The following is a 15,723-nucleotide window of genomic DNA, read 5'->3' as shown; positions in this document are numbered from 1 at the left end:
CGGGAATGTGTCGCCCCAGCCCGCTTTAATTGAGGGAAAGAAAGCCAAGGCTTCTGTTTTGGAATAATTAATTTTAAAACCAGAGACTAATTCAAATGAGTCTAAAATATCAAGTGTGGTATGGCTTTTCGAGGGTTGCTAAAGTAAAGTAAGATGTCATCTGCAAATGCTGAGAATTTGAGTTCTTGATCAGCCAATTTTATGCCGTGCCATCTGTGTTCTTTAAAGAAATGACGAAGGAGAGGGTCTAAGGCCAAATTAAAGAAGAGGGGGGATAAGGGGCAGCCCTGTCTGGTACCCCGATATAGGGAGAATAGTCTCGAGTTGTGACCATTTACCGTCAAAAAGGCTTGGGGAGTTTGATAAATGGTGTGAAATACCTTACTAAAATCAAGACCAACATTTTGGAGTCTAAGTATTCTGTCTATGTGAGCCCAAGATACTCGGTCAAAAGCTTTGTCTGCATCACAACTCAAGACCATATTTTCCTTCTCCAATGAATCATGTGTTTTAAACATGGCCGCTAACAATGAGCGGACATTATGTACTGAATGCCTATTGCGCCAGAATCCTGTCTGGGCAGGATAGAGCAGTTTGGGTAGAATCACTTGGAGGCGGATGGCAAGAATCTTCATGAATATTTTAAAATCTTGGTTTAACAATGAGATTGGCCGGTAGGATGAAACCAAAGTATGATCTTTATTAGGTTTGGGGAGGACTATGACTCGAGCCGTATTAAAGTCTGTCAGGGCAGGGTGGCCTGTCAAGAGTGCATTGTATAATTGTCTGAGGTGGTCACTTATATATGTGGGAGAAGTAGTTTATAATAGGCTGCCGACATGCCGTCGGGGCCTGGGGATTTCCCATTTGCTAGGAATTTAATAGTCGATTCTAATTCCGCTTCAGTAACGGGAGTGGTAATAAATTCTCTATCGTCCTCAGAAATAATAGGGAGATCAGCTTGTGTCAAAAAGTCCATGCCAGCTGTAGGGTGGTCAGGTGGTGCGGTGTATAATTTCTCAAAGAAAGCCAGAAAGGTGTCGCTAATCTGTTCCTGTGTCACTGAGGGGGGTCCATAGGTGTCTCTAATTGAGGAAATATGTTTTGGTATTGCATGAGTTTTTACCATGTTTGCCAACAATTTTCCTGGGCGATTGCCCCAACGAAAATATTTGTTAGATTGGAAGGAAAGGAACAACTTGGCCTGTTCCGCACAGAGAGTATCGTGTGTTAGTTTAGTGTCTTTATATAATGTTCTGTTAGTCTCAGACGGATCAGCCAACACTCGAGAATAAGCCGAGGCAACCTGGAGGGACGCCTCTGCCATCCTTTCCCGAAGTTGCCTTTTCCTAGTGGCAACATATGAGATCATCTGTCCTCTAAGAACAGGTTTAGAAGCCTGCCAGAAAAGATTTATATCATTGACATGTGCTGCATTATCGTGTATATAATTGAGATAGGATTGTGACAAAAAGAGTTTAAAGTCCTCAGAATGAGCAAGGTATTCGGGGAACCGCCAGACATAAGAGTACGGTCGGGGTGTGGTTAAAGTGATTGTCAGGGTGATGGGGGCATGGTCGGATAGGAGAATATTAGCTATGGTGGAGTCCACTATTCTATGGATCAAAGAGGTAGATATTAGCCAGTAGTCCAATCTAGAGAATATTTTATGGGGGTGCGAGAAGAAAGAATATTCCCTAGAGTCAGGATGGAGAAATCTCCATGGGTCCAGAAGCTGTAAAGAGTCCAGCATTAGGGACAGGGAGGGTGGTATGGATCTATTGAAACTCACTTGTCTGGGGCCACCAGATGCATCTAATAGCAGGTCTAGAACAATATTAAGGTCTCCCCCTAAAATCAAAACCCCCTCCATCCAGCCCTGTAAATTAACAAAGATGTCTGAGAAAAAGGAAGCATTCGGTCCTGTAGGGGCGTAAATACATGCTAAAGTAAAAAGCTCTCCTTCGACCTCTACCTTTAAAAACAAAAACCGTCCCTCAGGGTCCACCCATTCTTCCCTGATCTCATAGTGTAGGGATTTACGAAATAGAAAAAGTACTCCCCTTGCTTTAGTAGTGTAGGAGGCGCTTCTGAAGCCTCCAACCCAGGTATCTCTAAGTGTATTGGGGTCATTGAGACGCCAGTGCGTCTCCTGCAGAAACACTATATCAGGATGAAACTTTTTGAGATGAGTCAAAAAAAATTTCCTCTTGACTGGCGTGTTCAGGCCCTCTACGTTCCACGAGACCAGCCTAAGAGACGTCTTTGAGCCATCAGTAGAGGCCTCAGCGTCTCCAGGGGCCAACATTATCCAATACCCAGTCTAGTAGAACGCAGAGGGAGAAGCCACAAGCGAAAGTCCAATCCCCCGTCCCAGCACGCAACTGTAGGACAAAAATGATGTATCGGGCAAACAAATGGAGTTAAAATAAACATACAGTAACAAAACAATGTAATGCAGGTAGTAAACAGTAGCCAGTGCAGCATAGGCCACCAGTCATAAAAATTTTTACATTTTTGAACCAAAGAAGACAGTAATAATAACCATCCATCTGTAACAGAAACTCTGTTTTGATTAGAAAAAGGGGAGGGAAATAAGGCTGACAGAAAAAATTGAATAAAGGATTCCCACCATCCCTGCACCTGCGGCAGGCGGGGAGAATTCCCATTTAACCCTATTTGCAAGAACCATATAGAAACAATCAACAGTGTGCTATCCATTAGGAAAGAAGGAGAGAGAAAACAAAATAAAGAGATACTTAAGTCTAGAAGAGTCAATCAGCATCGTCCATTCGAGAGTCAGACTGTGATGATGACAGCGACTTGAGAAAATTCCGAGCAGAATCTGGGGTGTCGAACTAATGTGGTTTGCCGGCATGGAAGACTCTCCGTTTTGCCGGGTACAGGAGGGCAAATCTGATGTTTTTAGCATAGAGCTCCTTGCATACAGGGGAGAACTCCCGTCGTTGTGTCGAAACTTGAAAGGAAAAGTCCTGAAAAAGAAGTAGTTTGGATTCCTCGTAGCGTAGGTCAGAGCTCTTGCGGTATGCTTCCATGATCTTCACTTTGTCAAGGTAATTTAGTAATTTAAAAATTACTGGTCTGGGACGTGACTGAGAGGACTGTGAAGGTGACTGAGAGGACTGTGAAGACTGCCTATCAGGGCCGATGCGGTGGGCTCGTTCCACCAGATAAGAGGTGGGGGAGGGGGGGAAAATCAAGGGTTGTGGGGAGCCAGCGAGTAACCAAGTCCAGCAAATCTGTCTGTCTGACGGATTCTGGAAGACCAATCAGGCGTAAATTGTTCCGGCGATTCCAATTTTCTAAATCTTTGATCTTATCGGCCATGGCCACTAGGGTATTGTCGTGCGTTTGTTGTTGTGATTGAATAGTGAGTTGATCATCCTCCAATGTAGATATGCGGTCCTCGGCCTCAGCCAGGCGTTGAGTGTGTTGGGTTAGTTGAGCTGCCGCTGACGTGATTGCCTCCATCAGAGGCGCCAATTTTGCGTCCAGCAAAGGCGATATGATGTCTGATATTTCTTTGGCCCTCTGTACTGAGGATGGACTAGTTTGGACGTCGGTAGGCACCATGTCGTCAGTGACTCGTCTGCCAGGAGAGGATGGAGATCCCTGTGGAATAGGGCTGTGCTCCCTATCTTTGGCCGTCGATTTATTTTTGTTCTGAGAATTCTTATTCGCGCGGAGCGTTTTGGCCACGTATTTTTCCATAGTGGGGAATGTGGTCCAATCGCGGCGTCACTCAAAGGACACAATGAGCGTAGGTGTATAGCAAAAGATTACAAGTCCCTCAGGAGTATGGGAGGTTAAGTCCCGGAGGAGTGGGGAAGTGACCAGGGGAAAAAACACTATGAGGAATATGTGTAGAATTGCCAAAACAGGGTGCGGTTCAAGGAGGCACACGTGTAGTAAGAAGTGGAGGGAGGTGGGGGAGGAGAATCCACCTGTGACAACGACAAGGTCTGGGCTCAGGCAGTGGCCAGCGCGGTACCCGGAAGACCTCCTGTTTTTTTAAAAAATTTTGTATGTTGATGTGAAATCGTTGCTTATGTGGGCACAGGTGGAGGGTGACAGGTCAGCAGCGTCGCCACCAGCGTCAGCCGAGTGATGGCCCTGATCAGTGGAGCAATGTAAATGTGGTCTGAGCCCTGCGTATCCTCCAAGGGGGCAAGAGGCTCCAGACAGTTTAGGATTTCAATCAGGGGAGCAGGGAATCGCGGCCGCTACAGCGGCGAGGCGGGGCTCCGCTACACGCACCTGTGTTGAGGGGAGTTGTCAGCCAGCGGTATGGGGTCCAAAGGGCCGGCAGGGGAGCACTGCGGAGTGCTGTGAGCGGCCAGGGATCCCTCAGGCAGCCGGGTCAGCGTCTTCCACGAGACCCAAGATGGCCGCCGTCATCTGGTGCACACTACTTGTGCGAATTCCGATGGGTGTAACGGGAGGGAGGAGCGAGCCGTGACCCACGCCACTTTGCTCCGGGGTATCTCCGGGATCCGCTGGTGTGTTTGCAGGGTCACTGGTCCAGGGAGAGCCGCTGGTCTGGGTTAACAGGGATGCCTGAAGGGAGAGCTCCCAGGGGAAGCAGCCGGATCAGCCGGTCCGCCCACCGGAAGTGAGGGCCCAGTTCTGAAAGCTGATGGAATGGCTAATTGAGCTTTCAGGCCAGGGTGGGTGATCTGCAGCCTATGATGTGGGTATCCCCAGGTTTTCACAACAACTATATATATGTAGTGAGGAGCTTCCAAAGTATAATAGTAGTGGAACTACGTGTCTGCAAATAGGTATCTGCTGCATGTCAGGCCCAGCGATGGGGATGTTGTGTAATAAGGGAGGAGGTATTTTTAGAAAGCCGTATGGCGTTTAGTGCCAATGTCTCCTCTCTAGGGTCCAGCTTCTCACACTGGAGCTTGCTGCATAAAATCAAAGATGGCCGCCGGACTGTGTATCCCCTCAGCAGTGTCCAGCCTCCTCTGGCCAACCCTCCACCTCGACCCCACCACGACCCGGCCGCCTGTGAGCTATGTGGGGCTGAGGCCTGGCCGCTCCAATCCTGAACGGGAACGCCGTCGCCGCTATGCGCCCGGAGGTCCGGCGGCTCGGCGGCCTAATTGAGGTCCCCACAAATAGTAATCTTAACTAAGATTTTATATAACTACTGTAAGTAAGGATGGTTTTCAAAGAAAATAACATAACTGGAAGAAGGGAAAAGAAGGGAAAGGGGGGGAAATTTACAGAAAAGGAAATAAGAGTGTGAGGAAAGAGGAAGGAATGAGGAGAGAAATAAAAAAAAAGGGGGGGGGGGAGCCGTGAGCCCAGGAAGGAAGGACTGTCATCCACCACTATAGTGGTATAGCTCTAACCTCTACATGCTCAAGAGTTATCAGTTTGTATCAGGGAATCACCTATTAATATTGGGGTTTCATGCCACTGTGTATTCTGAATGCATGTGCGTATAAGAGATTTAATGGCATCTGGCTAAGAGGCTATATATATCTTTCCCAGATAGTAAAAAATTTCTTAACCCAAACTTCCTTATGCAAGGAGGTCTCAATCCATCTCAACGGGAGTAAAGTAATAAATTCCAGCATAGCATATTGTTTGACTTGATCCAAGAAGTGTTTAATCGAGTGGCAGCTCCAAAGGTGGTGAAACAATGTAGCAGGAGAAATAACACATTTAGGATATCAAGAGGACTCATCAACTCCAATCACATTAGCTCTAGATGCGGACAAATATCCTTTATTACACATTTTATACACCAGCTTTCTATATGATGTTGCTAGTAAAGTGAACAAGGAGTAAGAGAAATAGATCAAATATTAGAGGTTTGGAGATGTGGGAATTGCTCCTGACAAGATGTGATACCTGTACGAAGGTCACAAGAGAAGAGGGGGTAGCGTTTAGAAGAATAACAAAAAGATCGATCTGGGAGGTTGAATTGGGAACAGAAATGCTGAATCCAGCGCATTAGTCCAATCGGATGGGGATAATTTATGAAGTACCGTATTGACATAATGCTGTGCCTGGAGAAAGGCAAATGCGCTGGACCGTATGAAGTGAAATCTATGGTTTGTGCAAAGGTAAGAGTTTGCAGGTCGAAATGTCCACCAGATGTCTGATTGACAAAAGAATTGCATTCGACAAGGACAAAAATTGGAAAGTTGCACGTCCATTTTGAAAAGCAAACTTACCCAACCGAGGGAGAAACAAAGAAAATGAGGCGTTTAGCCACCAGGACTTTCATAGTTTAAACATATTGATTGTTTCTAGCTCTGGAAACAATTATGTTTTTGCTGAAGTTATGGCTGTTTGAGCCTTATACATAGACCACGTTTAATTGAATATCCCCCTTAGAAGTTATACATTGTTGATTAATTTCCAAATTTTTATAAACTGTGCAACATGCATAAATATTTCACAATGAATAAAAAAGAAAATTTCAATCACTCTATTAAGAACTAACTGACGTTTTCCTGCAGAAATGATGATTACCACTGGGTCACTGCACATACCTGCAGGTAATACCGCTGAACTGTGAAAAAACAATAAGTCAGAAAATTGGTCTTATCATTTTCTTAATAAGAGCTGCCTGATTACTGTCACCATATAACTGTACGCCGACGTCAATACTGTTAAATGTATGCAGAGAACGCAGAGAAAATGGATTCTCTGTACGGTAACTGCCTTAATACACGTTGTAGATCGATTATATAATTTTGCGCTGGTATTGGCGCATTTTACACTTTTCTATTGATAACACATTTCCCTCTAATGAGCCCTACACACTGGCCGATTACACTGAAAGATATGAACGATCTTGTTCATTAATGAACGAGATATCGTTCATATCTTTCAGTGTGTAGGCACCAACGATGAACGATGCGTGGCCCCCGTGCTCGTTCATAGTTGGTGCCGGCTCGTTTGTGCATGCAAGCAAATATGGACAATATTGACGTCCCCCCCCCCCTCCGCGCACCGTCCGTTGGCAGTATAGGCCATCGGGCACCTCGGCCGGCAATCGGCCAGTGTGTAGGGCCCTTAACTAAGAAGCTTATTTGCTGTTTTGTTTTTTGATTAAAGCAAATTCACCAGTAGCGCTGAGGATATGTTAAGTCAACTGTACATGGTGTTAAACTCAAAATAATCAGATTGTGTAGTTTAGCAAATACAGAATTTGAGATTACAACTAATTGCCTATGTATTTGTACACTAATTACACATACAGAAGACAGCTGTGTTGTACTGAAGTGCACGTACATTTTTTTTATATTTATATAGATGCATATATAGGCACACATGTTAGTAAAACCATATATATTCGGGTTGGGTACGGGTGACCGGCGGTCAGGATCCCGGTGGTCAGCATACCAATACCGAGATCCTGGCCACCAGAATGCCGACAGGGGGGGTGAGCGCAATTATGGGAAAGTAGGCTAGTATGCCATATATGTTTTACCCTAGTACAAGAAGAGTAAGTGATGAGGACTGTAAGCTCCGTTTATAAGACCACAGACATGCAACATTTATTGATGCTTGGTGATTGGCTTCTAATCGGCCTGTCTAATTGGCCTGTCTCACCGGTGTTAAATATTCTAATAATAATTTGCACAATAAAATTGCCTATTTCTAGTACTGCAAAGGACTATATGAGGTGGTTGTAGGCAAAGACATTATGTTATTATAGCAAGGGTATTATTGCATTTTCAAGAAAAAAAAAGACAACCTGACAAGCTTAAAAAATACTCAAAAGGGGGAAATTCAATTCATATCGGCGCCCAATCTCCCGTATAAAGTGACGAGATGTTGCAGGGACGATATTCAACTGATGCCGTTAATTACTACGATCGCGCCCAATAGTGTAGGGTTTAGACACGTAAAGCAGAGTCAACTAATGGGCATAATCTCAAAAACTGCCGTTTGAGCGCCCGAACGAGTCACTTTTCAAACATTTTAGCTCGCCAGCACAGGGGGGCCGTGAGCTGAAATGTGTCTCCCTGTGGCTCAGTGCACCAGAATTTAGTAACAATTGCTCCATCTAGTGGCGACCGCGTGGAGAAACAATTGAATTCTCCCCAAAATGTCATAACTGAAATTTCTGAAATCACCTGCACTATTATGTAATTTCATTTTATGGCAAACTGAGTTCCTGGGTGAACTCGTTGCTCTTTATAAAGCGGCAATCATTTACAAGGCAAAATCTGGTCACGCTAAAAGCCTATGGAGTGCCGGCTCCCTGGCGTTTGGAGATGATGTCACCTTCAAGCGCCAGCAGAGGGAAAACCCGCCACTATCCCAGGTCCAGCCTGCAGCATGAACGAGGTTTCAAGCCGTTTTGACACAGCTTGAAACCGGATTCAATTACCCAGGTCGGACCCAGGTTTTATTAGGAAAAGGTGTATAAATAATTACAGAACTTCCCAGTGACTTCTAATAGAATTATTTGACACTGTAACTGGTGCTTTATATAAATGTATAAACTAGAACGTTTGCCTATAGGCAGCTTATGAAGCAACTGACACAGCAAAGCAGGCCCTCATCAATATTCAAACAGCCTGTATTACAAAATACTGTAATGAACATGTCACATGCCATGCATTATGCAGCATTAAAGAAAATATTAGCACTGTTTAAAACTATACACGTATAAGTAACAGTATGAATAATTATTTCAAAAAAGTGATTTTATTTAAAGTTTCTTCTGTTCTGTGTACTGTAATTCTCTTTCATCCTTAAATGCAGAGAACATAAGGTGTTAGGGGCACTGACACTGCAAATTTGGAGTGTCAGGCATGTTCCCGTTATAAGCAACTGTGATACAACAGTTACATTTAAATAGTGTAACCATTCCCCATAAGCAAGTGAGATGCTGCAATATGAGCGGAAATTCCACTTACATTATAGGGGTAGGTATTGCAGAAGCAAAGCTGATTTTCTTCATTTTTGCTAAACTGGACTAAATAATTGCAATAGAGGATTTAGGGGGACATTTACTAAGCAGTGATAAGAGCGAAGAAGTGAGCCAGTGGAGAAGATGCCCCATCCACCAATCAGCAGCTCTGTATAATTTTATAGTATGCAAATTATAGATGTTACTTCAGTGCTGATTGGTTGCCATGGGCAACTTCTCCACTGGCTCACTTCTCCGCTCTTATTACTGCTTAGTAAATGTCCCCCTTAGCCTACTGTATATAGCGCATTGGTACAATTAATACCTTGTTTGTGGCGTGGACAGGATGTTACATGACCTCTTTTGTAAGTTCTATGTTAATGTTACACACAAAAAAACGATTGTGTTTAGTGGTTATATTATGCCGAGGATGGTTTAGTGCAGTGATGGCTAACCTTGACAGTCCAGCTGTGGTTGAACTACACATCCCAGCATGCCCTGCATCAGTTTTGCTATTTGGCCATGCTAAAACTGATGCAGGTCATGCTGGGATGTGTAGTTCAACAACAGCTGTAGTGTCAAGGTTAGCCATCACTGGTTTAGTGGATCACCTAGAAAACAAACAGCAAGGCATCTTTTATATGTATCTGCCCAAAGCAATGTGTTCTTGGAGACTGATCAAACGTTGGCAGCTGTGTGTCACGTAGGATACCATCTTACACTGTCCATTATCTCACTTGTAAGAAATGACAAGTAATAAAATAAAAATGAATGTCTGAAATGTGTACGAGCTCCTACGGTAGCTGCAGCTTACAACAGGGACACAGATGAAAATGTACTGAACAGCGGTCTGTCAAAATTGGTGAGTTTGACGCGTCTCTGATCATCACATTTCCCCATAGATACTGTCAACTGTAGCAATACAAAAGATTACAGAATGCTTCTGTGCAGTAGATAGGTATGAAGCTTTTTTTTTTTTTTTTTTTACAGTGCATCGATGTTTGATATGCATGGCTCGGAAGAATAACTTACCGGTAATTTAAACATAATCTGAATATCTCTGCTCACGAAGGTGTGTGCACCTTGGCTGACCAGAGGCTAGTACAAGGATAAAGTTCCTCAAGCCCTTTTGTGTTTTGTTACTATGGCAACGATAAAAGTATGAGACAGCAAGACATACAATATAGGAAGTCAACCCAACTGACCATGTTTATTATTGACAAATTTATTATTGAAAAATTATATCTAATCCAAACTGATCTCTACTTAAAAATAAAAATAACTATATTGTATTAGAGAAAAAAGTAACCAGAGAAGTCAAAGCAAATACCATTGAGAAACTATTTTGTACTGGAGGCTCAAGCTCTCCACTCTGCAACTAGGACTGAAGAGTACACAACCTCGGTTGCCGAGTATTTGTTTACTTTTAGTATTTGTGATATTACTTGGCCATTAATAACTTTGTGCTATTACTTGGGAATTAATAACGTTAGTAATAAGAATTATTTTTAACTGAAAGACTGTGAAGAAACATAATATTTGGTCTGCAGTACAAGAAGTGATTTTAGGGTGTCAGATGTTAAAATAAAGGTTCGGGATGCAGGGAGTTACTTGGTGGTGTAACAGTCGACCATAAAATCAGTGTCTTGTTGTGGCAATACACAATTATATGTAATAATAGCACCTCTTTATTCTCTAATAACTAGTTCCAGAAAGCGGAATAAATCAGTAAAATAATTTCAGAAATGAATAAGTCTCTGCACACGTATCCAGAGTGTGGAAGATACTGTACTATAAATCTTGTATCGATTTGTAACTTTAGGGTTGTAGCGGCACCGTAGTTTCTGAGCAGTAACCCATTTTTCATAAGAGTAAAAAAAACACCATAAAAGATCTATCATGTTGGGAGAAGTGACAAGGTATTAGGGACAGCTAAAGCGGATCTGGGTGAGTCAGCATGGGTCATGGGCAATGCTCACTCTGGATAAAGGCTGGAGTAATGACAATACTTGGAAGATGCATATAGCAGTGTGTGTCATTTATACAGTATATGGCATGGAACTCTGAGCAAACAGAATACAAGTGAACCTGCCTTGCTCTAATGAACCATTCTACTAAATATAACGCATTCATTTATAATGTTCAAAAGAAGGAGGGCAGTAGGGGGTATAAGGGAAGGTGATACAGTGCAGTAGGGGGTATAAGGGAAGGGGATAGAGTGCAGTAGGGGGTATAAGGGAAGGGGATAGAGTGCAGTAGGGGGTATAAGGGAAGGGGATAGAGTGCAGTAGGGGGTATAAGGGAAGGGGACAGAGTGCAGTAAGGGTTATAAGGGAAGAGGACAGAGTGCAGTAAGGGTTATAAGGGAAGAGGACAGAGTGCAGTTGGGGGGGGGGGGGGTTAGAAGGGAAGGGGACAGAGTGCAGTAGGGGGTAGAAGGGAAGAGGACAGAGTGCAGTTCGGGGGGAGGAGTAGAAGGGAAGGGGACAGAGTGCAGTAGGGGGTAGAAGGGATGGGGTTAGAATGCAGTAGGGGGTATAAGGGATGGAGTTAGAATGCAGTAGGAGGTATAAGGGAAGGGGATAGAGTGCAGTAAGAGAAGGGGATAGAGTGCAGTAGAAGGTATAAATGGAGGGGATAGAGTGCAGTAGTAGGTATAAATGGAGGGGATAGAGTGCAGTAGGGGGTATAAATGGAGGGGATAGAGGGTATACAGCAAGCAGCAGTCTCTCACCCTTGATAATCTCCGCTGCGCTGATCAGCTCCTGATTCTCCATCCCCGGCTCACAGGGAGAGCGCTCCTGCTCCGGGCATCGCCTCCCCGGTGATCCTGCCGCTGTCCCGTTACACTCTCTGGCTACTCCCCCTGCCCCATGGTTTCCCTCCTCCCGTACTCTCTCGCTCTCTCTTTCTCCCCCCCGGGTCTCTGCTCTGCCTCTCCCCCCAGCCCTTACACTAGGTCTCCGCTGTCTTAAAGTCGCCAGTCTTGGTAACCGGCAGCCAATCCCAGCCCAGGCCCCGTTACTAAGGCTTTGTTCCGTCTGACCAATCAGGGAGGGGCAGGGCGTCCCCAAGCTTTAACGCTTACCTTGCCAGTTACCACGACACAGACAGGATTAGGCTAGCCGCATGCGTGCAGTGATGTGATCAGTAATAGACGACGAGGAATCATATATTGTTATATTAGCTAGCACAGTGCAGCGTCATATAGGAAACGGATATAATTCCGTCACTTGGTAATCATATTATTACATGTAATTACACGTTATTTACACTTACAGCATTGGAGCCCGCTCGGCGGATGAGCTGCCCCTGTATTACCACGGCTATGCAGGACACTTTTCAGTCAATCATAATGGGATCTATAGACCGTAATATAACATAAAAGCAAGTTGTATAAACAGGGCTTAAGCTATAACAAATATAACACACAGTGTAGTAAACTTTTGACCTGTCTAGTACATATTGGCCCTCATTCCGAGTTGTTCGCTCGCAAGCGGATTTTAGCAGATTTGCTCAGGCTAAGCCGCCGCCTACTGGGAGTGAATCTTAGCATCTTAAAAATGCGAACGATGTATTCGCAATATTGCGATTACACACCTCGTAGCAGTTTCTGAGTAGCTCCAGACTTACTCGGCATCTGCGATCAGTTCAGTGCTTGTCGTCCCTGGTTTGACGTCACAAACACACCCAGCGTTCGCCCAGACACTCCTCCGTTTCTCCGGCCACTCCTGCGTTTTTTCCGGAAACGGTAGCGTTTTTTCCCACACGCCCATAAAACGGCCTGTTTCCGCCCAGTAACACCCATTTCCTGTCAATCACATTACGATCGCCAGAACGATGAAAAAGCCGTTAGTAAAAATCCTAACTGCATTGCAAATTTACTTGGCGCAGTCGCAGTGCGGACATTGCGCATGCGCATTAAGCGGAAATTCGCTGCGATGCGAAGATTTTTACAGAGCGAACAACTCGGAATGAGGGCCATATTCCCATAGATGCATCATCGCTTGGAGAGTGATAAAATGTAGAGTGAAAAAGTACCAGCCAATCAGCTCCTAGCTGCCATGTTACAGGCTGTGTTTGACAAATGGCAGTTAGGAGCTGATTGGCTGGCACTTTTTCACTCTCCATTTTATCACTTTCCAAGCAATGATGCATCTGGCCCACAGTATTTAATAATAAGATTTTAAACCTACCGGTAAATCTATTTCTCCTAGTCCGTAGAGGATGCTGGGTACTCCGTAAGGACCATGGGGTATAGACGGGCTCCGCAGGAGATAGGGCACCTAAAAAGAACTTTGACTATGGGTGTGCACTGGCTCCTCCCTCTATGCCCCTCCTCCAGACCTCAGTTAGAGAACTGTGCCCAGAGGAGATGGACAATACAAGGCAGGATTTAGCAATCCAAGGGCAAGATTCATACCAGCCCACACCAATCATACCATGTAACCTGGATCATACATAACCAGTTAACCGTATGAACAACAACAGTAACGGTCCAAAACCGATTTCAACTGTAACATAACCCTTATGTAAGCAACAACTATATACAAGTCTTGCAGAGTTTCCGCACTGGGAAGGGCGCCCAGCATCCTCTACGGACTAGGAGAAATAGATTTACCGGTAGGTTTAAAATCTTATTTTCTCTATCGTCCTAAGTGGATGCTGGGGTTCCTGAAAGGACCATGGGGAATAGCGGCTCCGCAGGAGACAGGGCACAAAAAAGTAAAGCTTTACTAGGTCAGGTGGTGTGCACTGGCTCCTCCCCCTATGACCCTCCTCCAGACTCCAGTTAGATTTTGTGCCCGAACGAGAAGGGTGCAATCTAGGTGGCTCTCCTAAAGAGCTGCTTAGAGAAAGTTTAGTTTAGGTTTTTTTCTTTACAGTGAGTCCTGCTGGCAACAGGATCACTGCAACGTGGGACTTAGGGGGAAAGTAGTAAACTCACCTGCATGCAGAGTGGATTTGCTGCTTGGCTACTGGACACCATTAGCTCCAGAGGGATCGAACACAGGCCCAGCCGTGGAGTCCGGTCCCGGAGCCGCGCCGCCGACCCCCTTGCAGATGCTGAAGCGTGAAGAGGTCCGGAAACCGGCGGCTGAAGACTCCTCAGTCTTCATAAGGTAGCGCACAGCACTGCAGCTGTGCGCCATTTTCCTCTCAGCACACTTCACTGGGCAGTCACTGAGGGTGCAGAGCGCTGGGGGGGGGCGCTCTGAGAGGCAAATATAAACCTTATACAAGGCTAAAAATACCTCACATATAGCCCATAGGGGCTATATGGAGATATTTAACCCCTGCCTGACTGGAAAAATAGCGGGAGAAGAACCCGCCGAAAAAGGGGCGGGGCCTATCTCCTCAGCACACGGCGCCATTTTCTGTCACAGCTCCGCTGGTCAGAACGGCTCCCAGGTCTCTCCCCTGCACTGCACTACAGAAACAGGGTAAAACAGAGAGGGGGGGCACATTAATGGCTATATATATATATATTAAAGCAGCTATAAGGGAGCACTTAATATAAGGATATCCCTTGTATATATAGCGCTTTGTGGTGTGTGCTGGCAGACTCTCCCTCTGTCTCCCCAAAAGGGCTAGTGGGTCCTGTCTTCATTAGAGCATTCCCTGTGAGTTTGCGGTGTGTGTCGGTACGTGGTGTCGACATGTATGAGGACGATATTGGTGTGGAGGCGGAGCAATTGCCAAATATGCAGATGTCACCCCCCAGGGGGTCGACACCAGAATGGATGCCTTTATTTGTGGAATTACGTGATGGTTTATCTTCCCTTAAACAGTCAGTTGAGGACATGAGGCGGCCGGACAATCAATTAATGCCTGTCCAGGCGCCTCAAACACCGTCAGGGGCTGTAAAACGCCCTTTGCCTCAGTCGGTCGACACAGACCCAGACACGGGCACTGATTCCAGTGACGACGGTAGAAATTCAAACGTATTTTCCAGTAGGGCCACACGTTATATGATTTTGGCAATGAAGGAGACGTTACATTTAGCTGATACTACAGATACCGTAAAACAGGGTATTATGTATGGTGTGAAAAAACTACAAACAGTTTTTCCTGAATCAGAAGAATTAAATGACGTGTGTGATGAAGCGTGGGTTGCTCCTGATAAAAAGTTGATAATTTCAAAAAAGTTATTGGCATTATACCCTTTCCCGCCAGAGGTTAGGGCGCGCTGGGAAACACCCCCTAAGGTGGACAAGGCGCTCACACGCTTATCCAAACAAGTGGCGTTACCCTCTCCTGAGACGGCCGCACTTAAGGATCCATCAGATAGAAAGATGGAAGTTATTCAAAAGAATATATACACACATGCAGGTGTTATACTACGACCAGCTATAGCAACTGCCTGGATGTGCAGTGCTGGAGTAGTTTGGTCAGAATCCCTGATTGAAAATATTGATACCCTAGATAGGGACAATGTTTTACTGTCGTTAGAACAAATAAAGGATGCATTTATCTATATGCGTGATGCACAGAGGGATATTTGCACACTGGCATCTCGGGTGAGTGCTATGTCCATTTCAGCCAGAAGAGCCTTATGGACACGACAGTGGACAGGCGATGCGGATTCAAAACGTCACATGGAGGTTTTGCCGTATAAAGGGGAGGAGTTATTTGGAGTTGGTCTATCAGACTTGGTGGCCACGGCTACTGCCGGGAAATCCACTTTTTTACCTCAAGTCACTCCCCAACAGAGAAAGGCACCGACCTTTCAACCGCAGCCTTTTCGCTCCTACAAAAATAAGAGAGCAAAGGGCTTGTCGTACCTGCCACGAGGCAGAGGAAGAGGGAAGAGA

At 45.1% G+C, this 15,723-nt stretch overlaps 1 protein-coding gene across 3 annotated transcripts in view; it reads right to left on the bottom strand.

Moving 5' to 3' along the window:
• Nucleotides 1–11,860, bottom strand: part of CDC14A (cell division cycle 14A) — a 285,279-nt gene extending 273,419 nt beyond the window's left edge. For 2 of the 3 annotated variants that reach the window (XM_063940077.1, XM_063940075.1), the window contains exon 1: nucleotides 11,643–11,860. In XM_063940077.1, the coding sequence (XP_063796147.1) occupies nucleotides 11,643–11,685 (43 nt within the window). In that variant the 5' untranslated portion in view covers nucleotides 11,686–11,860. The remainder of the gene's footprint in view (nucleotides 1–11,642) is intronic. The other variant, XM_063940076.1, reaches the window with a different exon arrangement.
• Nucleotides 11,861–15,723: the final 3,863 nt, after the last annotated feature.

The sequence above is a fragment of the Pseudophryne corroboree genome, chromosome 9 (genome assembly GCF_028390025.1).
Source record: "Pseudophryne corroboree isolate aPseCor3 chromosome 9, aPseCor3.hap2, whole genome shotgun sequence".
NCBI classification, from domain to species: Eukaryota; Metazoa; Chordata; class Amphibia; order Anura; family Myobatrachidae; genus Pseudophryne; species Pseudophryne corroboree.
This window is presented reverse-complemented; position numbering and strand designations above follow the sequence as displayed.